Source organism: Durio zibethinus, chromosome 17 (assembly GCF_047325235.1).
Source record: "Durio zibethinus cultivar Kanyao isolate XHJ-2024 chromosome 17, ASM4732523v1, whole genome shotgun sequence".
Lineage (NCBI taxonomy): Eukaryota > Viridiplantae > Streptophyta > Magnoliopsida > Malvales > Malvaceae > Durio > Durio zibethinus.
In genome coordinates this window covers 2,216,787-2,239,734 of record NC_143178.1, presented here as the reverse complement: position 1 = coordinate 2,239,734, position 22,948 = coordinate 2,216,787, and the positions used below count along the sequence as shown (strand labels likewise).

The window sequence follows — 22,948 nt, the reverse complement described above, 5'->3', positions numbered from 1 at the left end:
TGAATTCAACGGAAAATGAAAACCTTGCACGCATTGGGCTTTGGGCTTACAATTGCTTTATGCTTGAAAAAGGAAATGATGGGTTGACTCCCATTGCTCACTTCTCAGTCTACAGGGCCCAAAAGTCCTAGCTGAGCCCGGCTCACTCTCCCACTCTTCCTCTCTTTGTTCCCTTTGCTTTGTTTTTTTTTTTTTTTTAAATAAATTATTAAAATTAAAATTATTTTAATTGATTCATATAATATTTTTAAAAAATAATATTTAATAAATTTGAAATTAAAATTTTAACATCCACTATTTAATATGTAAAAATAGTAAATTATTAAAATTAGAAAATAGTTGTATTATTATAATTGTAAGTCCACGATCCAACTCTACAAATTATTGAGAAAATAATAATTAAAAAAAAAAATACACAAAGTGAAAGGATAACAAGTTATGTTGTCATGGACTACATGGAAGCATCCAATCCGTTAGGAACAAACTTTGGAATTTCCAGAAATCAGTTTTTTAGACTTCAATCACTTCACCTTCTTGACCGTTAGTTGGTGTCTTGTCCCTCCAAGCATATTCTCCCGCCATTTTTTGCCGGTGGGCCCTACTTTTTTCAATCCACGTGGCTTCTACCCTATCCTCTCTTGCATTTTCCGGTGACAGGGTTCAACCAAAATATACAATATTATTATTACTATTACTATTATTCAATAATTGCCTCTCTTTGATGTAACTTGATCGTCTTGTCAACGTTTTAATCGATAAATTAATATCCGTTGATTATTATGTTAATGATCTTCTTAATTAATTTAACATTTAATTAATATTAAACAAATCAATTAATTATGTCAACACAATAAAAATAAGCATATTTGTTTTTCTATTAATGGTTAATGATAATCAATGGGAATAAGCATTGATGTAATCAGGAAAAAAATCAGTTGTCATGTATAAATTCATCAATTTTCATTATTAAAAGTATTTTACATTAAATTAAAAATATGCAAAAGAAAAGTATAATCATATTTATAATACAAATATAAAAAAATTTTATGATTTTTTAAACCTACATATTACTCATTGTCATTATATAGAAATAGATGGAAATTTTACTTACTTTAACCTCTTTCTTCAAAATTTTTATTTTGTTTTAGTGGGATTAAAATAAAAAAATTATAAAATTCCTGTTATATACTTATGTAAATTTAGATTTTATAGAATTAAATGAGATTAATAAATTTATTATTTAGGGAAAAAATAATTTATAAAATTTGCTATTTGGACCACAATATATTTTTTTGGTATGAAATTTTTTAATATCCAATAATTATTTTAAATTTTGATTAATTTTAAATTGAATAAAATTATATATTATAAAAATAAAATTTTTTAATTTATAAGATTTAAAATTAAGATTTTATTTAAAAAAAATTAAACTCCTCGATACTTGAATCAACTAATTATCCCCTTCCAAATTTTGACACGTGTCTGAAGACAACTGGCTTCAAATTTCCCTTGTAATAAAAAGGGACAATACTGAAGAAAAAGAAACAAGGTGTCGGAATTGCTGTTTCGTCAGAGTTAGGGGTGTAAATGATACATTAGTACTCGCAAGCTATTCGGGTTCGATTCGAAAAAAACTCGAATTCGGTTCGATTATTGTCGAGTCGAGCTCGAGCTCGAGTAGCTCGATTTATCGATCGAGCCGAATTCGAGTATTATTATATCTGACTCGAGTAGCTCGCGAGCCTAATCGAGCTTTTATATTTAAATATATTTTTATTATTTTAATTAATAAAATATTTCGAGTCCGAGTTCGAGTTCGAGTTCGAGCATGAATAATCGAATTTTTGTCGAGTATACGAATCGAGCTTATTTTTACATATTAATCGAGCTTAATCGAGCGAGCTCGAGTAGCTCGAATTCGATCACGAATCGAGCTCGAACTTGAAAAATAAAACTCGATCGAGCTCGAACCGAGTATCGAGCCCCGAGTTGTGAGTCGAGCTCGAACTCGAGCCTTTCACTACTCGGCTCGACTCGGCTCGTTTACAGCCCTAGTCAGAGTCGTGTCCACCGATGACTAAATATAAATGCTTTGAGCGTATTAGTTGCATTAAACAAAAAGGAAAATGATTAAAAAATTATAATAATCCAAATTCCTAGATTTTTTATACGCTTCATTTTAGTTCATACTCGTATTGAATTCAAAGTCAATGTATTTACACTATTTTTTTTCTTTTTTTTAGATATAAGTATATTTACAAATGTTGCATTAAATCATATTTATTTTAATTATTATAAACACTATAATTTATTTATTGGTATATATAAATAATATATGAATACACACACAATATTATACTTACAAAAAACAATTACATATAAAAAATTTGTTTCCACTCCGTATTTTAAGTAAAAAAATTTGAGTTCAGATTTAACTTAAAATATTAAATTATTAATAAATATTTTAATTTTAATTTTAATTTAAAAAAATTAATATATTTTTAAAAAATTTAAATCGTTTTCAACTTTTAAAAGATGAATCGAACTTGAATAAAGTCCTAAACACTTTTACTAACAAAAGCAGCTTTTTTTTTTTTATTATTTACATAAATATCTCGACTCATTGATCTATCATTATCAAAATTTAGACATTAATGAATCACTTACAAATTATGCAAATGTACTTAATGTTGGAAAAAAAATAGGACCTTGTTTTCAATTAAGGTTTAATTTGATAGTTGATAAATAATATCTTCAATTTTTTTAATTTAATGATTAAAAAATTTAAAAAATTAATAAATTAAAAGGTCGAATTCTATTATTTTTATTTTTTTATCTCATAAAAAAAGAAAATAAGTTAATATTTAATAATAATTATGTAGTGTCATTACCAGAATAAGCATTTTGTGCGTTTAGATTTAGATGCTTTTATCAATTGCAAACGAACCAAAGACAAAGGGAACATAATTTTACAAAAATTCTTCCAATTTCCATGCAAATATTTGTTCCCAGGAAAAAAAAAATTATTTGGGCACATCACACTTCTTCCGTTTCGGAAGTAAACGAAATGACTTTAATACTAAAGGCCCGTTAACCGAGAGGAGAATGATTGCATTTTTGGAAGGACCAAACAAAATCAGAACAAGGACTGGAAAAATCAAGATGCCAGCTTGTCATGACAGGAAATAGCAAAAATGAAAATAGCTGTCCTTATTTCTCCCAGCCTTTGAGTCCCTTCCTCTCTGTTTTCACAAAATCATCTCAGAAAAAATATATTTTATTAATTACTATTACTTAAAATCAAGCTCGCAATCGAAACCCTTTCTCGAAAATTGTAAGTGTTCGATTCAATTTTACCTTTTTCGTGCGATCTAAGATAGAATTATATATTTTTTTAGCATTCGATTGGGTTTGGTTTTGCTTGTAAAGTACAAATTTTGTTTATTGTTTCCGTTTACGTTGCATAAATTAGATGATTTTAGAGGCAATTATTTTTTATTTGATGGTAACACGAATTCAGAGAACCCAATTATGATTCCTCAGAAAACTCTGGAAAAAACCTTCAAAGTTTGTTCTTTTCATTATGTTGCCAGAAAGCTATAATCTTTAAAAAGCTATCGTTTTTCCTGCTTTTTTGTTAGCAAAAATTTCTGAAATGATTTTGTAATAGTTTATTATTATTATTATTATTATTATTATTATTTAGATTCTCATTTCAGTGATTGATTTATTGATGTCAAAGTGTAAACGTGGGTTTCTTTTTATTGAAGGTAATATACAAGTTGATGAAATAGGAAATACTTATTAGAACTGTAATAAGAAGGATCAACAAAGATCGTTATTGAGGATGGCTTGTAGAGGATGCTTGGAGTGCTTGTTGAAGCTCTTGAACTTGTTGATGACTCTTGTTGGTTTGGCAATGGTTGGATACGGGATCTACTTGTTTGTTGAGTACAAAAAAGCTGCGGATACAGCCATGCTTTTGTCCTCTGTGGGCAGTGATCAAGATTTGGTACAGCTTGGTCGGCCCATGCTCATGGCTGTGTCTCTTTCGTCTGGTATTTTTGATAATCTACCAAAAGCATGGTATGAGTTCTCATCATTTGCTTATAATTTGATATTGTGTTTCTTATTTTTTTTATTAGATTAGTCATTTTTGCATCAGTTGAATTCAAAATGTGGCTGTGTAGAAGTTGTAAAATTATCCTTTCCTCTGGGAAAATTTTTGTATGTGATATAACTTTGACTTGCTGCCCTTGAATTTGAGTAATACTAGCTTGAATGATTTCTGCTCCAAGATCCCCCTGATGCTCACTCATGGGGTTGTTATACTACTTATACACTGCTACCCAATGGTTTGGAGATAATTAGTATTTGGAATGTGATTTGGTGTTTCATTTTTGAGGCATGCTAGTCTTGGCATTTCCAACAGAATAGCTGATAGCTAGAGCAGTTCCAAGGCAGTGAGATAGCAATGTTAACCATTCCTTTCATCTGGTTTTTCTATAATTCATGCAAGAAAGAACTCAAGTATGCTTTGATGATTTTGGGTTGAGACTGGTTGATCTTGATTTAAAGTCCAAGGCCAGCTAAGCCGATCTTGATTCATCTGGGTTGAGACTGTGTGTTACAACATACATGCTTTCTAGTTCATTGCATGTCAACCATGGTCATATGTATTGTTGAAGGATCTTATGCTGATTTTTAGATGTATTGATATAATTGTTTCTGAGTATATGAATTTTGATCGGAATTCAAGTGCTTATTTTAGTGGAATTTTCTCAATGTTCTCTTGTGTTTTAAGTGTCCATTTTCAAATTTTGCAGGTTTATATATTTATTTATTGGAGTAGGTGTGGTTCTCTTTGTTATCTCTTGTTTTGGTTGTATTGGAGCTACAACGCGGAATTTATGCTGCTTGACTTGTGTATCCTAATTACTCATTTGATGCTTTTCTGAGTGGCAATGATGATGTCACATAGATATCACTTAACATCATGACAACATTATAATCTAGTATTTCATAAATAGCTAATTTGTTAATGCTCATTCCTTCCCAATCCTTTTTCTTCTCTTTCATGATGATTGGTTTCCTTAAGGTGACATAGTATTTGGTGTTGGTGATCTTGTTGATCTTGGTGGAGCTGGGATGTGCAGCTTTCATATTCTTCGACAAAAGCTGGAAAGATGTAATTTTTGTGTTAACTTTTTGGTCCCCTCCCCCCTATTCAATTGAAGATGATGTGCTTGGTCATCTAATTAATGCTAATTTCTTTAGGAACTGCCTACGGATAAAACAGGAGATTTTGATATGATATATGAATTTCTGGAAGAAAACTGGAGTATTGCCAAATGGGTTGCTCTTGGAATTGTTATCTTAGAGGTAGGCATAGTGTGACTGTGCTGCTCATCCTGAGGACTCAAAAATTACTTCACATGCATGTGCACTCACGTTTTCTCCTGCAAAATACTGAGCAGCAATCTGGTAAACTGAAAGTGGTTAAATAAATGAAGTTAATTACTGACACAAGGATTTCCCCTTTGATTCCTATTCATTTAGAACATGCAAATTACATTTTTTATTCACGGAACTTGTAATTTGTTTCTTTGTAGTTTCATTTAGCTTTTGGAAATATGACAGGATTAATGTCCAGAAAAGCATAGGACTTCTTATTCTTACAAAGTAGATATTTTAGCATTGGATGTCTGTCTGTGGCAAATATATCCAGCATGCAAAAAGAGATATGATCTTATTTAAATGCCATAATCAAAGCTTAAAGTCAAAAAGCATTCAATTTAATCCTAATAAAGGGAAGTTGAAAACTTAATCAACTATCATTAATAGGGAATGTTGCATGTTCCTTTCTTTTCAATGTGGATTATGATTAAGCTGACTGTATATATTTTAGTGCTACATAACTTTAAGGAGACTGTCATTTGGAGAAAACTGTTGGGTTGTATTCACCAAGACAAAAGTCAGTTGATAAATTGCATTGCATGATAATTTAGATGTATGAAACAGGATGACGATGTGCTTTATGACTGTTTTCTGATGGATGATAGTGGCACGGAAATGAATGGATGCAATTCTGATATTTATTGCTTTGAACTGAAGTGACTTTACTTTGATACCACTTTTACATCAAATAAAGCCTTGAATCATTTGAAAACTGACACTGATTTCTCTTTAGAAAAACATTCAGGCTGCTATAATTTCTGTGGGCATTAATACTACTGATTTGGGTTTGAAATCAACATGAACTTGCAGGCTCTCATTTTCTTGTTAGCCCTTATGGTTAGGGCTGCCAATAGACCTGCTGATTATGACAGTGATGATGAGTTCATTGCACCAAGGCAACAAATCAGACAGCCTTTGATCAACAGGCCACCAGTTCCAGCTACAGGTGTACCTGTTGCTGGCAGCCTTGATCAACGGCCCAGCAGAAATGATGCTTGGAGTACACGTATGAGGGAAAAGGTGCTTTCTGTTCCATCAATTCCTTCTCTTTGATCTATAGACATATGGTGTCCTCTCTGGTACGGTCTTGCTTAGACCAATTCTTACATTGTTCCTTGTTCTTCTGGAGACTTGGGATCTTGATAGTGAATTAAATAATCTGCTAAACATCAAGGATATAGGATTATTAAGTAATTTGATATGCTAAAATCTTGAATCGAATGTTTCATTCACTAAATGAATGTTGTTTCTCTACCCAATATTTCCTAGCTTGTATTAAATAAAAAGAAAAACCGTAAAATTCTAATTTCTTTTGGTAAAATTCTAAACATTTTTGCAATTCTTGGTATATATTTGCTACTGATATTTGGTTGCTTGTGGCTGAAGCCCAACATGTAGTGAATGTTTCTCATTTTTACTCAGATTAGTCAGTTTCTTAAATGCCCAAATGCCTAGATTTTACTAAATTAGTTTGTCTATTGTGTTGCACTGTGTGATACAATACATAGCTTGACTAATGGTTTAGATGATCAGATTGTACACCCCCCCCAATACCACCACCACCATATTTTTTGGTTCTATTACTGCATTTTGTTTTCCTCAAAACCTTTTGCCTATTTTGTTGCTCTAATATTGTTTTTCACTGGATGTATATCAGTACGGGCTGGATACATCTGAGTTCACATACAACCCCTCGGAGTCAAGCAGGTACCAGCAGGTTGCCCCACAACCAGCAGAAGAAAGGAGCCGTTGCACCATTATGTGATGAAATTCTGGGTTATGTGGAAATCTTGATTTGGTTGGCTTATGAAGACAATTGCATTGACCATAGAATGACAACTTCAGATTTTTCAGATGACAGTCTTATTTAATTTTTTTTGTTGAGTTTGTGGTGGACAATACACAATTTTCAGGAGCTTTCTGCGTTCCCTTCATTGATTTCTTTAGAGAACAAATGTTTTCCAAATGCATAACCATTTTGTGTGTAAAACTGGGCCGTTGCATTTTTTCTCTTATTTTTCTTGGCCTGTCAAAAAGTTGAAACAATTGATCCTTCGAAAACAATGCCAAGTCGAGCATTCTTGTCAGAATCAAACCGACAAATCACTTCTATCCTTTGGCCTTTGAATAATGAATACTTTTTCAAACCCGTGCTATAGCGTATCGGGGTTTCATGCTTTCGTGTGAACCAATGCTAGCCAGGCTCGATTTCCTTTTTGGTTTAACCGATGGAGCCAACATTCCAGATTTGAAAACGATGATGATCACCGTGATGAAGTGAGAAGTAGCGGAAGAAAGAGCCCCAAAAGAGCAGTCAACAAACGCCCCGTCATTTTCCATGCCCTCGAAATTGATTTCTTAACACACAACAATAGTTGGTTAAAGACGGTGAGTGCATGTCCTTTTTGACTCTTCTTTTTATGGTGTCCCCATCACTGCCCCAAATCTTGATTCAACCGTTCCTTCTCCAATCTCCTGTGGTCCAAACCCTCTAAAACATTTCAAAACAAAACAAAGTGATCCCCAAAAATGAAGCTCTCACTTTCATCGCATTTTATACTCCTTGGGAAAAAGACACTGTCAATGTGGGTTTGATGCAGGCTTATTTTGTGATTGTTTATGGGTGGGTTTTGCGTAATACACCTTTCATTACAAACCACCATGACACAACAACTTCTTCTTGATTGGTCAGTTCCAAGAACATCTTCAACATTCCTAAGAACATCTTCAACATTCCTAAATCCTCCAATAGCGTGATTTTTGTTTGTCTATTTCAATTAAGTTGAAGGTTTTGAGTTGAATATGGTAACTGTTAAGTAATAGTACAAGAAATTGTCAAATTTATGTAGCGTTTAGTTTGTGGTGGTCCTTGAGTTGGAACAATCAAAGGGCAATAAAAGAAAAAAAGAGATAGGGATTAATGTCAAGTCAAAATACTTGTGGTTTTTGACTATACAATAATTCTTTGGGTATTTTAAATTCTAACAATCTGTCACAAGAACAAATGAAAAGGAAAAGCGATTCTTCTTCTATTTTGGAACAAGTGGCCAATTGGGGAGGCGTGAATCAGGTGAGCTCCTCATCTAATTTTCAGATAGATTATTATATCTCATTCAAGCGTTTTGATGCTGACATTTTGGGGCTTTTGGGATATATTCAACAAGGCTCTTGTTGTGTGTGACAGTTTGAGTGATGTACATTTGTTGGCTCTACATGAAAGCCAACCGCCAACCGCTCTAAAATCATTTTTTTTTCTAATTTTTAACCTAATTTTTTCACCAAAGATTAATCACAGATTTAACTATGTTCAATATGGAATGATCATCCATCTTAAATGCCAACCCTATATGGCTACATTAATTTGGTTCTCTTTGGATGCAATGTTCATGGACAGATCAAATTAACCATCTCAATCAACATATCTATCAGAGTTTTTATGGGTTGGGAATTTTTTTCCTTCTTTTTCCATTTTGTGTAATTCAATTTATTGAAGATGAAATATCCATAAAATATGAAAACAGTAAAAAGTAAATCACTCATTATTTATACATCAAACTTTGAACAGTTTAAATTTTTTTTGTACAAACAAAATCGTAAGATAAAAATAAAGAAAAATATTACAACAGTTGAGATTTGAACTTCAAATTTATTAAAAACCGATTACATGAATTAATTTAGTTAGACTTTAAATTTTAATTTTCTATAAACTTAAAGTTAGCCTCCTCATGTTCATGGATTCCTTTCTTTTTCTTTTCTTTCATAGTTGGGAATAAACATCTGTTTGCAGCTTCTAATTAATAACATCAACTTCACAAAACTTTTATCATTACAAGTTAATTGAATATTGAATTGTCATGTGAGACATTAGGGTATAACGACAGTAAAGTATATATACAGTAGTAGTAGATGCAACTTTTTTTTTTCAAGATTTTTTTTAACATTGTTTGCTGCTTCCAAGCAAAGGCTGTAAAGAGATATATACTTTCTGTCGAGTGATAGGGAAACTTTGCAATATTGGATTTTGATGAGCATTGATAAATATAATTGATGTGCCTTCAAGCTATAGAACAGTTATCTCTTCCATGTCATTTCATTCTTATCCTTTTATCTTTTTGGAGATTTCATTTAGATTTCCATTTGCTTTGTGATTTGTGGTTGTGGTCACCATGAGAAAAAGTAAGGGTTAAGCTTGGAAAAAGAGGAAATATTGGAAAATTAGATCTTTGCAGTTTGCGCCCAAAGGAAGATGTCGACTACAAAGGGCAACTCATTGCTGGACTTTATAGAGTAAAAAAGAAACCTTTGAGATTGCAATATATGCTGATTTGAAGTTGGCATCTTTCTACAAGTTTCTTACTTTGGGACCAAAGCTTTTTTAGCCTCGATTTTCCTTTTAAGTTTGATTTGTCATTTGATGACAAAGGCTTTAAAAAAAAATGAAGATTTAGTTTTTTTTTATTTTTTTATTTTTTTTTTATTTTATAAAGGAGGATGTTAAGAATTGAATTTTAATAATTCTCAATAAATCATGTGATTGTTGGTAAAAATATTTTTTTAATATTACTTTATAAAGATGTGTAATTAAGGGGAATGATTTACTTTAATATTCATTGGGACATTTTTTTAACATTTATCTAATTTAGTACTATTATATCAACAAAAATTCCGACCCAATATTAGATGATGGATATAGGTTAATTTTTAATGTACTTAATTAATAAATGATCTTTTTTGGATTGGTGTTTCCTTGGGTTCTGTTCTTAAACTTTTTTTTTTTTTTTGTTCTTGTTAGCAATTTTTATTGAAAAAAAGAAGCTTAGATTTTCCTTTTTAACTTATTGTCAGATATATATTATGTGACTATTAGGAGCTGAGCTGGATTGACACGTTTTCCAGCTATACAGGATTAAGAATTTTGTACTCTTTGTTTGAAAAATAATTGAACCCTTAAAACTTGAAAGTGAAACATTGATAGATGCTGAGGTTGGAACGGAAATCCAACTTGAACCTGGAAACAAGTTGTAATCACCTTAGTCTGCACCAAAAAATGGAACCCTACTTCCCTTTGCCTGCCTTTCCTGTTTAGCCATATTGTTCTTTGCATGGCAGTTGTCAAAGTGTCCTCATAATCCCATCATTAAAACCCAAAAAAAAAAAAAAAGAAATAATGTAAAAGTCTTTTTTTAAAGTGGAATAAAACAGATGGTTCTTTTCAGTTTGAAACCTGGAGCTCTTTATCTTCGCATATAGTGCGGTGATCCAACGATCAACTCATGTGGTCCCTTTTGTCACAGTTCATACGTCAAATTTTCAAACATCTAATCTTATTTTTTCATGCATAATTGCAATATGGTTTACTTGAAACCTATTTATAAAAGATATGAGTTGCATGAAACCGTCCCACCAATTGGGTCTACAGCTGTTGTTGATTAAATGCTTGTTTTACTTTGTGCCAATTACCCATTTGACTTGAACTCGTGTGGTTTAAGTGTCCAGTGTCAACCTTTCATTTTGTTTAGTTGGATTGCTTCAAGTTATATATATTTTTTTCTAACCAAATCTTGGCTGCTTATGGTATGACGATCAGTTTTTATTTCTCATTTATGAGTTCTTGTCTTTTTTCTTTTCTGAAATTTATAGTTTGCTTGTCTTAATCGGTGTTTTTCTTTGAAATTTACGTCATGTCATCGAGTTTCTAAATTTGTTTTCAACATTTGTGGTTGGAAATTTCTTTCGTTATTAAAGGATTATTTTGATGATCTGGGTTCTTAAGTGTGATTAAGAGCCAGTGATTTTACTTTTATAATTGTATATTACCAGTTTGCTGTTTGTTTACATCTCCAATGGATTTCTTGACCAGTGCATTCCTTGAATATAAAGCGTTGCATAATCAATTGATTTAGGTCTATAGTTTTGTTGTATTGAAAGTGACATTTTGATTTTTATGAGAATGATATTTGGGGGTATTATTGAATATTTTATAATATTATGACTTGCTGCTTTTGCCGTTTTATAGCAGAAAATTGGGACGTGTGGGAAGAGGAACATTGAGAGTTCTATTTTTGCAAGTTGAGGTTGTGGATGTCTGTGAAACATGGCCATAGTTTTGCTGTCTTCTTCTGTTTGGTCCTAGCATGAATCTTCCTTGTGCTTGGCATCCAATAAGCCGACTTTAGGCCTTTGTGTGTAATGGGTTGTGTAATTCTATATATTAATCTCCTACAACAGTGACAATCAGACTCCTGCTCCTGCTTCTGCTTCTGCTTCCATTCTCGAGGTCAAGGACCAGTTCTTTGAAAGCTTACTATTTGAGTTTTTGTAGGCTTTCTATTCTCAAATTTTGATAAAAAGGCCATGAAAACTAGGTGGGGAAAGCGTTCTGAGGTATGTTTTAGTGCTCATTGGTTTTTGCTTTTATACAAATTTGCAGTTTAGATAAAAGTGATGTTTTCATAATTAACTGGGTCAGTTGTTTTTTATTTCAGGCCTTTTGGCCATCCATTGTGATGAAGAAATGGTTGAATATAAAGCCAAAGGTGTATGATTTTAGTGAAGACGAGGTTGACACTGAAACTGAGAGTGAAGATGATGGTATTGTCATATCATATTTAACAACATATCTTTCCTTTTACTTTCTGTTTTTTTTATGATGCTTTTCTGCAATTTCCATCCAGCTTACTCTGTTAAAGATTCAAGAATGCGCGGCAGTAAGGATCATACCCATAGGACACTTGGAAACCTATCTGAATGCAGAAGCCAAATTTCAGGCAATAGTTGTTTTCTACATCTGTGCTTTGCCTTGTTAAAATAAAACTTCTTCCTTGAATGTTTATTTGAGCTTTAGAGCATATTCAAACTCATCTATGCTGATTCTTCTTGTTCCTTCTGTTGTGCTTGTTTTAGTAGGCTCATTATTAAAATATATCTGCTATTTCCAGCTATATGGTGTATATTGATTTCTTTTGATGTGGCCTTTCGATGGCCTTGGTTCTTAATCATCCATGTAAATTTTGGGTGATACGGAGGCAAAGGGACAAAATTTGATGGAGATCAAAATATGAGCTGAATTAATTTTTAGTAAATGACTCTTATTTGCTGCTGTTATCTAATAATTTGTTGGTCTAAAGTTGTTTTTTATGGTTTTGATGTTTAATTATTCAGATGCACCTTCTAAGGGTTATCGATTAAGACACAGGAGGGGAAAATCAGAAACTCTGCGTGCACAGTACATAAATACAAAGGATGTGAGGTTTGGCTGCAAGATGCTTATGCTTAAAGTATAAGCCTTAAGGTGTTGCTGTTTTAATTCTTATTGAAACATATCGTGGTTGCCTATAGGGTGACAATAGGTACTTGGAATGTTGCTGGAAGACTTCCATGTGAGGATCTTGAGATTGATGATTGGCTTTGCACGGAAGAGCCTGCGGATATTTACATTATCGGGTGAGTATTTCATTTCCCTGTTAGATCTTATATTATTCTAGGTTTTACAAAAATTTAATAAAATCTTTAGAAACTTTGATGCTCATTCATTTAATCTTCCTCATCTTTGCCTGTTGTGGCGGTGTAAGCACCATGTGCATCTGCGAGTTATTTATGTTTTTTTCTCTATCTGATGCTGGTCATGGACCAACAACTTTGTTAGACCATAATCACATCCATAAGTCAGCTTCTAATTTGGAATCAACCTTCTCGTTTCTCGATTGGCTCCTCCAAATAATTATAGTCACGATGGAAATTTGGATCTAGATTTAGGCTGTCTTTGGTTGTCAGCATGTATTTCTGTTGCCAAATTCTGTTTAAGGAATTTTACTTCATAATACTACTCCAGCAAATCAGTCAGCAGAAATGTCACTAAAAGATAAATTGCAGTTTTTAGTTAAATTACTTTGTCCTTGAATTATAAATGTTACTGGCTTCCTAGTCCTAGTGTTCTAAAATCAACAAATCCAGCAAGAATCCCATCATGTCCTGGAGGATTTAGTGGCTACTGCATAGGATTCTGTCAAATATGCCGACCAATGATAACTCCTCAGAACTTTTGATACCGTCGTCTAGATTTCTTTCTCAAATGTTGGTTGTTATTTGACTATTTGATTTTGATGTTAGATGTTTCATTTTTAAGTCTAGTATTCTAATATTAGATTGCTTTGGACAGCTTCCAGGAGGTAGTCCCTTTGAATGCTGGAAATGTACTGGGAGCTGAAGATAGCAGGCCAATTCCTAAATGGGAGGCAATCATACGAAGAACTCTGAACAAATCTTTGGAACCTGAAAGCAAGCACAAATGCTATAGTGCCCCACCTTCTCCTGTGTTAAGGACTTCTTCAGTTGCAGATGTATTAGTAGATGAGATAGATGCTCTGCCAGTGGAAATGATGTGTGATGAGTATTTGGAAACTGCTAACGGCTATGACTTTGAAGGACAAGATTTGATTAAAGTTGCTGATATTGGACAAAATTTACAGCTGAAGAGAATATATGGTGTCGATTGTGACACTAGGTTAGACTGGCCTGAACTTTCATTAGATGCAACCCCACAAGTTGTCTCTTCAAATTCAAAATTGCGGAGAGTACTGAGCAGCTCAGCAAGAATTGGCTTTAATCTGATAGAAAACTCCATCTTCTGCAGTCCTTATGATGTGCTGTTAAAAGGAAGCAGATTGAAAAGATCACACCATAGCTATGGAAACCTAGGGTCAATGTTGGTGCATGACCGACAGAAGCTAGAAGTTGTTGATTCTTTCTCTGAGATATCTGATGAGTTTTCAGAAGAGGAGGATGATACTTTCTTAGAAGTGCCTATGGACCAACATGACAATGATAGGGCAAGGTCATGCCGAAAGTACATGCGGATAGTTAGCAAGCAGATGGTTGGAATATACATATCTGTCTGGGTGCGAAAGAGGCTGAGGAGACATGTAAATAATTTGAAAGTCTCTCCTGTTGGAGTTGGTCTTATGGGCTACATGGGAAACAAGGTAATGACTATTTTTCTATTACAGGAATGGATCAGGCTTTTTGGAGATGTCTTTGGTACCTCAATTATGGTGCTTGTAGATTCTGTAAATATTTGTGCAGTGAACTACATTGGGTAGCATCAGTCAATGGAGGGATGCTTCCCTCATTTCAATTTGACACCGAGCTTCAATTGGTTTGTTTTTAGACTGATGAAATCTACGCCCTCCATATTTTGGTGTGTTGCAATGTGTAGTTAGCTGCAAGGAGGATGGCATTTTACAATTAGGACTAATCAATCACTGAAAATAACTGCTTTACTATTATTGAATGCCTTGGATTTTACTTTTGCAGGGATCTGTTTCTGTTAGCATGACTCTTTTTCAATCCAGGCTGTGCTTTGTGTGTTCTCATCTGACATCAGGTCAGAAGGACGGAGCAGAACAGAGGCGTAACTCTGATGTGTATGAAATTTTACGACGTACCCGTTTCTCATCTGTCCTCGATGCAGATCAACCACAAACAATTCCTTCTCACGAGTAAGCAAATTTCAGCACCTAATTTGATTCTTTTCAATTTATACTTAATTTTGGTTATGGCCTACATTCTTTGTTTCTACTTTACGTTCTAACTGTTATGTAGAGATGCAGCACCACAGAAATTGAAGGGAAAATTTAACTTTAAGTGGCATAAGGTTAACTAGATATTAATCAAGAAAACAAAAGAAGTTGGACTTGAAGTGATGCTGTAATTTTCAGCAAACTCCAAAACTTAAGATTTTAGGAAGCTTTTATCACTAACCATTTCCAAATTATTGAGTAACTTTGATGGTTGAGAAATTTTCTTCTTATGATTATATTCTCAACATATTAAACCTGAGACATTAATTTGTAAATGGCTGCTTCTCTAAACAGTCAGATATTTTGGTTTGGAGATTTGAATTATCGTCTCAATATGTTGGATGTGGAGGTGAGAAAGCTTGTTGCTCTAAAGCGCTGGGATGAAATAATCAACAATGATCAGGTGAGTATCACAGAGATCTAGTTTTTCCCTAGTATACAAACTTGTTTGAACCTTCTGAGCCTTTTGGTCACAAGTACTGTGTCTTCATCTGAACTGAAACAGAACAACACTGTATGTTGAATGCAATAGTGCAATAGTTGCTCTAACTTGTGTGTTACACGTATGCTTTAGATTTGATCATTGGTAAAAAGGACCTGGTTACCTGTTAGGGAAGAGAAACTCTACTAAATTTTCAAAGGATGTGATCTATAAGACATCATACTGTTTTTGAACCAAAAGTAAATCCAATCTTGGAGTTTTTTTGGGTAGAAACTGATGAAGTATCAGGTTTAAGTTTTGTGGATACAGTTGTCAATAGTCATCAGTTGGCACAATAATTTTCTTCATTGTATGGTTAGCAAATAAAATTCAACTGTATCATCACTATTTCTCTTTAAGTTCCTTTCTTGCTGGGTAACATATCCGTATTATTTTTTCCTTCTAAATATATTCTATTTTGATGAGAATGGCTTCAATTCTGTGCCACAGCTTCATAAAGAACTGCATAGCGGGCATGTATTTGATGGATGGAAAGAGGGGGTAATAGACTTTCCTCCCACCTACAAGTATGAAATGAATTCTGACAGATATGTTGGTGAGATCCCTAAAGAAGGGGAGAAGAAGAGATCTCCAGCATGGTAAGCACAAGTTCTATAAAGTAGCTGGACAAGAATCTGACATTAAAGTTAGAAAGGGTTTCCGGAAACTCAACATATCTGGCACGATGTCACCGGTAATTCATAAATTTCCACCCTTTCAATTGCTTATGATGTGTTTATTTCCCTTGTTAGGTGTGATCGTATACTCTGGTCAGGAAAAGGCATAAAACAACTTTGTTATCAACGAGCAGAAATAAGACTCTCAGATCATCGACCAGTCAGTTCAATGTTCTTAGTCGAAGTTGAAGTCTTGGATCATCGGAAGTTGCAAAGGGTCCTCAATGTTAGCACTGCTGCTGTCCATCCTGAGATTTTCTTTGATGAAAATGGAGAATAAGAGCTTTAGCAGAAACCAGGTAATCAACCTTAACAATTAATCAGTTTTGAAGCAAACAAGTGTCCTGATGACTGTCCTCTCTGTGCTAGGAATCAGAACAAAGTTGTAGCCAATGTGTTATGTACCTTCACTTTCATTTACAATACTAAAACGAGGCAGTGCTGAGTTTTTAGCCTGGCAAAAAATCAGCATTAAGTGTTTATATGTTCAAATATACTGATCATGAATAATAATGGAAAAGGATTTATCATAAGTTTGGACCAACTATTGGGTGAATCTTCGTATAGACCTTTTCTACCCATAAGGTTGCCAACCTGAATATTAATCAAAGCCATTTTCTCTTCTCCATTTTCCCTCTGGTTTTTGGATAATGGTGAAGTCATGATATGATGATCCTGTAAAGACTTTTGAAAAAGGATATTATTGCTCTCATTTGATATTCAATGATACACAGCAACTGCTCTTTCAGTGACTAGGTGATAGAGAAACAGCTTTCTGTTGCTTCTTTATGCCTTGTATGTCTAATTACATGCATTATTCCTGAAGCAGGATACCAAATTACTCAGTGAGGCGAAAGACAGGTGTTTCTTCCAGAAATGCATTCCAAGATGGCACATAAGCATATATATCAATAACATAGAATTCAGGAAATACACCAGCTTGCATTGCCTTCAAGGGATGACTGCAGGATTAAGTAATTCGTAGAGGCAGGAGCCAGGCTATGTGGTGTGCATTTAACAACAGCTTTAAAACTTGACTTTATGGTGGGGTGAATGTATAGAGACTAATATTCTTTTCTTCTTTTTCCCTTGGCTAGAATGGCTTAAAAGAGTGATGTTTTTTTAGTATAGGATCTATTTCTTAGTCATGCTGTAATCTCCATCTGTATATTATAGTCTAGTCGATTTAAGTTTCTATTTCTACCTTTTTAAAGGATAAGTTCTAATTATAGACAGTCATGTTACCTTTACAGTCCTCCTTTTATAATGTGCATAATTCATGTTCCAGCATGTCTAGTTACTATTATCTCGCTCTTTACTGGTGCAAATTTTGGAAGCATTCAATGTACATGTGGACTTGTTCCTTTAAAAAAAAGGACAGTTTAAGCCAAAATTCGGTGATATTATAAAGTAAATTGGCATTTTCCGAAGTTGTTACTGAAAATTCAGAATCATGGAAAAGTTTCAGAGTTAGACAGAACCATAAATTGACCATTTAATGATTTTAAAAACACCACAAGATGTTAAGCTTGAATACATATTCGTTTTGCACCAGATCATTCACGCTGATAGTAGTGGCAAGATTGGGAACAAACCACCTTATAATCTGGAGACAATAAAAAAAAAAAAAGACACAGAACGGTTAGGTTGGGTTAGTTGTATCCACTTTGATTAAGAGCTTGAAGGAATTACTTATGGTAAGTTGGCTTGAAAAACATAGAAGAGACACTAACGGTACAAGAAAACGTCACTGTCAATTGATATGTTGCTACAACATTCCTACCCCATGCAATATATAACCTAAGCCAGCTAAATTTTTACATGCAGTATTTTCTCATTTACTTCAATGGAGATTATTAAAGCACTCTTTGTGTTACTGGTTTTGGTTTTAAATGCGGTTAAAATATTGAGTGATGAAGGACTCCTGATTCTTGATTACTACAAAGAAACATGCCCCTTAGCAGAAGAGATTGTGAGCCGAAATGTTGAGGTTGCAGTGCTCAAAGATCCTCGAATAGCTGCCTTCCTCCTTCGCTTGCACTTTCATGATTGCTTTGTCATGGTTAGATTTCTTTTCTCTTCATCTCCAGATCATAAACATGAAAAACTAGAAGGGTTAATAGAGTACATCAGATATTAATGGTTATTATTTCATCAAGTCACAGGGATGTGATGCATCAGTTCTTCTAGACAACTATGGAGACATTGTTAGTGAAAAGCAAGCAGTACCGAACCTTAACTCTTTACGTGGATTCGAGGTCATTGATGAGATCAAGTACATTTTGGAAAAGGCTTGTCCCCTAACTGTCTCCTGTGCTGATGTTTTAGCCATGGCTGCTCGTGATGCCGTCGCTTCGGTATTGCTTTATCTATTAATAAATCTATTTTCTGGCATTTTGACACTTGCTGTTGAAGATCTATAACAAATTTGACTTGAATTTCTAATTTTAGTTAATTATGTTTCTGGTATTTAAAAGTTTAATAAAATACATACAAATTGGTATTTAAAAAAAATATAATTTGTAATTTAAACTTTTTAAATTATGCATTTTATTAACTCAAATTATAATCCCACTAACTCCATCAATTTATATATATAGTTTCATAAATATTATTAAGTTATGCGTTCTTCATGTACACTATCAATATTTTTTTAATATAAATTAAATTTCTTTTATCTAAATCATAAAAGTATTTATCAAAGATTGATCAATTGTTGTTATCACATAACATCTACATGATAAATACATGAAATTTTTATAAAATATTTAATGTTTATTTAACAGATGATAGATATATAATAAAATTATACTAGTTAAATATTATATAGATTAATTAAAATAATAATATTAAAATTTAAAATAAACTGATACATTATTTAAAAATTCAAGTACAAATTATATATCTTATTCACATTTTTTTAAACTTAAAATGCAAAAATTTTATAAACAAATTTCTGATATTCTTTTTCTTTTCATTATAGAATTAATATACTCGATGCTTGAAAAAATCCTTAAAAATTACAGAAAAATGTAATGACTTAATTATTTTATATTACATTAATAATTTTATATGAACCATAACATTTTGAATTCGAATTTAAAATATATATAAAAAATTAAAAAAACCCTGAAAATGGAGTAAAAAATTGGGCTAACCGCTAATGTCTAATCTATATAGTATGTGATGTGATGCAACGATGATAATACCATCTCGGTAACCGAATATTGTGTTTCATTAGAGAGGAGGTCCGAGGTGGAAAGTTTTGTTAGGGAGGAAAGACTCCCTGAAGGCAAGCTTTGATGGTGCAAACAAGTTCCTTCCTGCTCCAAATTCCTCTCTGGAGTCTCTCATTGCCAACTTTAACCAACAAGGTCTTGACATAGAAGACTTGGTTGCTTTGTCAGGTCAGATTCTCAATCCTTAAAACTATTTAGTAGTACTTAATTATTAGTACCTCAGCTTCCTTGAGCTAAAGTTTCTAATTTTTGCTGCCTCTTCCTGTGAATATTATAATTCTTTACTTCCCAATCCTTTGATTAATGAATAAAAGTAACACATTGACGTTTTCAAGTGCTTGTCATCAGGTAGCCACACAATTGGAAAGGCAAGATGTTTGAGTTTCAGACAAAGGGCGTACGACATAAACATAGAAGAAAAGTATGATAAATACAGAAGATACAAAAATTTTCGAAGAATCCTACGGTCCATATGCCCCAATTCTGGAAGGGATGATGCAACTGTACCTCTTGATTTTTCAACTCCTGCAAAGTTTGACAATCATTATTACATTAACATTGTTGAAGGAAAGGGTTTATTAGGATCTGATAATATTTTAGTCACTGAAGACCATGAAGGGAAGATAAGAAAGCTGGTGTGGGCTTTTGCCTCTAATCAAGAGCTTTTCTTTACTTCATTTGCGTATTCAGTTGTTAAGATGGGCAATATAAATGTACTCACTGGAAATGAAGGAGAAATTAGAAAGAATTGTAGGTTTGTCAACCCTTAGGTGATGTAAAAATGCCATAAACCTGTTGCAATAAAGAAACAGTTCAAGGCTATCCACGCCTTACTTTGCCAATTGCTATACAATTTTTCTTCCTCAAAATATGGTGAATTTGACCACTTTCAGTTCGTCAATCAGCCAATTAATCTGAATATTTGGTAAAGGAAATGCAAATGAGAAGTTTCTGCTGGTTTCGTATCTGAAATTTTTGAGAAAATTCTATTTCTCAGACATGTCTCAACCACCAGTGGTTGATTAGTTGTTGATTTTTTCACTTCCTGTTTATGGCTACTTACCTCCAGGGTAAGAATTAGTTACGTGTAACTAATAAAGAAACTCTAGAAGCTAGCATTTTGCTTTCTTTGTCCTTTGCCCCATGTTACGTCTTATTTGAATAAAGCCTCTTGGTAATCCTTCAACTTCATGGCCATTACTTTCTGGTTTTCAGAGCGACCTTGGATAAGTACTCGATGGAGTTGTAAAAGGTTACAATTCATCTCTTGAGCCTGATGGCGAAGAACTTGGGGACTGATCCTGAGACGTTTACAAGCTTTTTTGAGGATGGAACACAAGGAATAAGAATGAACTATTATCCACCCTGTGCACAGGTAAGCAAGGTTTTTGGTCTAGGACCACACTCTGACGCTACTGGCTTAACGCTCTTGATTCAGTTGTGGAATTACAAATCAAGAAAAGTGGCAAATGGGTGCCTTTTAATCCCATCCCTGGCGCATTTATCATAATATTGGAGACATGATCGAGGTAATATAACAGTAGACTTGGACTTGACGGATTGCACATATAATGTGCCTAAGCAAAGCGATATTATTAATTGAGATTATGAGCAATGGAGAATATAAAAGCATAGAGCATAGAGCTGTCCTTAATCCAGACAAAGAGCGGCTGTCAGTTGCAGCTTTCACCGTCCAATCATGAGTACCAAAATTGGTCCTTTGCCAGATCTTGTTAAGGCAAACAAAGCACAGTACAGGACTATACCACTTGAGGAGTTCCTTTGACTGAAAACATGCAGCAACTCAATGGGAAAGGGCCGTTAAATCAAATGAAGCTCTAATTCAAAATCTTAGTTGAATTTATACGGCTCTGTCTATGTTAAATACTTCTGAACTATTTTTGCGACTTCAGTTTTATCCTCCTGTCCGATATTTGAAATGCCACAAACAAGATTATTGGATCAAGAAATCCATCCATTCGTGAAAACTATATTTAAACTGATTCAGCATATTCGACATGGTCCAAGCCAAATTTACCATTCCAGTACTCTTATGTTTCTCAAACCATCCACCACTCACCCAAGTAGAACATCAACTTTAGTTAGATGTAATTCTCAAAACATTGTACACTTGAATGGTGAGAGATTCTGAAAAAGTCAATAACAAGCACCACATACTACAAATGAAGCTGAAAAGTCTAGAGTCCCTAGGCAAGGTTGCTCGCTCATACATGAAATAGTGATGGCATAACTGTGAGCATAACATCTGACCAAATCCGAGATTGTCATGAAGAGCGCATGAGAGCATGAACCATGAAGCATATGAGAGGTTATCTGTAAATATTATACTTAATTCTGAAGAACTCGTGATATAATAGAATATAGGCATTAAAATGGTGAAAAAAAGGATTGCATTAGAAAAAAAAAATGAAGGAAAACAAACTTACTGTAAATTGTTAGCCATTGCCAAGAACCGATGGCAGAATCCTGGTACTCAAGTGAAATTTGACAATCTAATGTGAGCAATAAACTTGCTAAATTCCATCAGTTTAAGGTGCCATTTTGTACAACAGGACAGTGTGTGTTTGAGTAGGAACTCTCCCAGTTGCCTTGTAGCATTAAAACAAACAAGTACTAAAGGGCTGTTAGGGAGCACGAGTCTAACGTTGTTTAAGAGGACTCAATGGATAATCCTCCTAAATCGCATTGGACCCATTCTCCCAAATGAACTCTAAACTGATACAGGGTATGCAATTTATTTGAATTCAAAAACAGGTTAACCTTCGGGATAAATTTATTCAACCCTGTCAACCGGGATTTTATGGCCTGTGCTTTTATCATTTGGCAGTAATGTAAAGTATTGGAAACATATAAAGAAGAGTGGCACCAGAGCTCAACACTTGGAGTTTAAAGCAAGTTATCCCGCAAACTGAAGACCCTCCCTTGGGCGCCTCTACAAGCACTCCATATCTTCCCAATCACGACATCATGGCCAATATAACATCTCTTGTTGAGACAATTTAAAAGGGAATTTGCATTGCATTCGTTTTGCTCAAGGTACAATTTCACTTCATAAAAAACTCACAAAAACATAATCAAATGTGTGTTTTCATAATCCGAAGAAAGCATGGAAACAACAAATCCTAGTTATAAAAGCATATTCAAACTCATAATTAAATATACTGATTATAATAAGTCCTGTAAATCTCTAGAACAACAAACCTCAGATCCAATGGTCTCTTCGTTTGCATAAAGCTTTTCTATGCCCAAATGTTTAGTCCAAGAAAGGCTGTTGGCCCCCTCTAAGTTAAAAGATGTTAAATTGACTTACGTGGATTCCTCTTTCTACTGGATCTGGTAAGAAAATATTGTTGTTCCTAAGTCTAAATTTAGATTTCCAAAGAATTGATTACAAACAAAGATAGAGGTAGGTGTAACCGATAAAGAAACTCCAGAAGCTAATAATGACATTTCGTTTGCTTTGACCTTTTCTCATTGGCTTTCAATGTTAGCCAT

At 33.6% G+C, this 22,948-nt stretch overlaps 3 protein-coding genes and 1 pseudogene across 21 annotated transcripts; all 4 read left to right on the top strand.

The window, feature by feature from the left end:
* The first annotated feature begins 2,957 nt into the window (after window positions 1–2,957).
* LOC111276621 (tobamovirus multiplication protein 2A-like) lies at window positions 2,958–7,447 on the top strand. Its single transcript, XM_022862370.2, has 7 exons — window positions 2,958–3,334; window positions 3,771–4,086; window positions 4,827–4,926; window positions 5,108–5,188; window positions 5,278–5,382; window positions 6,268–6,477; window positions 7,115–7,447. The coding sequence occupies exons 2-7, from the start codon at window positions 3,848–3,850 to the stop codon at window positions 7,220–7,222; spliced, it is 843 nt and encodes a 280-aa protein (XP_022718105.2). The 5' UTR covers window positions 2,958–3,334; window positions 3,771–3,847; the 3' UTR covers window positions 7,223–7,447.
* A 2,972-nt stretch (window positions 7,448–10,419) lies between these two features.
* LOC111276492 (type I inositol polyphosphate 5-phosphatase 2-like) lies at window positions 10,420–17,483 on the top strand. 18 transcript variants are annotated; one of them, XM_089745996.1, is made up of 13 exons: window positions 10,421–11,031; window positions 11,477–11,841; window positions 11,943–12,048; window positions 12,132–12,224; window positions 12,619–12,706; window positions 12,796–12,900; window positions 13,616–13,960; window positions 14,090–14,438; window positions 14,770–14,954; window positions 15,330–15,438; window positions 15,967–16,115; window positions 16,269–16,492; window positions 17,023–17,483. In XM_089745996.1, the coding sequence occupies exons 2-12, from the start codon at window positions 11,812–11,814 to the stop codon at window positions 16,471–16,473; spliced, it is 1,764 nt and encodes a 587-aa protein (XP_089602122.1). In that variant the 5' UTR covers window positions 10,421–11,031; window positions 11,477–11,811; the 3' UTR covers window positions 16,474–16,492; window positions 17,023–17,483. The 18 variants fall into 18 exon arrangements, 14 of the variants coding, with proteins under 14 accessions (XP_089602122.1, XP_089602116.1, XP_089602120.1 ...); XM_089745990.1 differs by having other exon boundaries at window positions 13,616–14,438; XM_022862252.2 differs by having other exon boundaries at window positions 10,457–10,732; window positions 11,474–11,841; window positions 13,616–14,438.
* Window positions 17,484–17,938: 455 nt separating this feature from the next.
* LOC111276611 (Peroxidase superfamily protein) lies at window positions 17,939–20,279 on the top strand. 2 transcript variants are annotated; one of them, XM_022862362.2, is made up of 4 exons: window positions 17,939–18,255; window positions 18,359–18,550; window positions 19,435–19,600; window positions 19,781–20,279. In XM_022862362.2, exons 1-4 carry the CDS (start codon window positions 18,040–18,042, stop codon window positions 20,200–20,202), a joined length of 996 nt encoding a protein of 331 aa, XP_022718097.2. In that variant the 5' UTR covers window positions 17,939–18,039; the 3' UTR covers window positions 20,203–20,279. The 2 variants fall into 2 exon arrangements, with proteins under 2 accessions (XP_022718097.2, XP_089602124.1); XM_089745998.1 differs by having other exon boundaries at window positions 18,353–18,550.
* Window positions 20,280–20,583: 304 nt separating this feature from the next.
* Window positions 20,584–21,218, top strand: LOC149513952 (2-oxoglutarate-dependent dioxygenase 11-like; annotated as a pseudogene).
* Window positions 21,219–22,948: the final 1,730 nt, after the last annotated feature.

What these genes read in the sequence shown, in the direction of transcription:
- LOC111276611 (XM_089745998.1), top strand. Translation starts at nt 18,040, where the DNA reads ATGGAGATTATTAAAGCACTCTTTGTGTTACTGGTTTTGGTTTTAAAT. An exon ending in TTCATGATTGCTTTGTCATG is followed by an intron (nt 18,256 to 18,352) that starts GTTAGATTTCTT and finishes TATTTCATCAAG; the next exon opens with TCACAGGGATGTGATGCATC. An exon ending in AGACTTGGTTGCTTTGTCAG is followed by an intron (nt 19,601 to 19,780) that starts GTCAGATTCTCA and finishes GCTTGTCATCAG; the next exon opens with GTAGCCACACAATTGGAAAG.
- LOC111276621 (XM_022862370.2), top strand. Translation starts at nt 3,848, where the DNA reads ATGGCTTGTAGAGGATGCTTGGAGTGCTTGTTGAAGCTCTTGAACTTG. An exon ending in GATAATCTACCAAAAGCATG is followed by an intron (nt 4,087 to 4,826) that starts GTATGAGTTCTC and finishes CAAATTTTGCAG; the next exon opens with GTTTATATATTTATTTATTG. An exon ending in GTACACGTATGAGGGAAAAG is followed by an intron (nt 6,478 to 7,114) that starts GTGCTTTCTGTT and finishes GATGTATATCAG; the next exon opens with TACGGGCTGGATACATCTGA.
- LOC111276492 (XM_089745990.1), top strand. Translation starts at nt 11,812, where the DNA reads ATGAAAACTAGGTGGGGAAAGCGTTCTGAG. An exon ending in ATAAATACAAAGGATGTGAG is followed by an intron (nt 12,707 to 12,795) that starts GTTTGGCTGCAA and finishes GGTTGCCTATAG; the next exon opens with GGTGACAATAGGTACTTGGA. An exon ending in AAGAAGAGATCTCCAGCATG is followed by an intron (nt 16,116 to 16,268) that starts GTAAGCACAAGT and finishes TTCCCTTGTTAG; the next exon opens with GTGTGATCGTATACTCTGGT.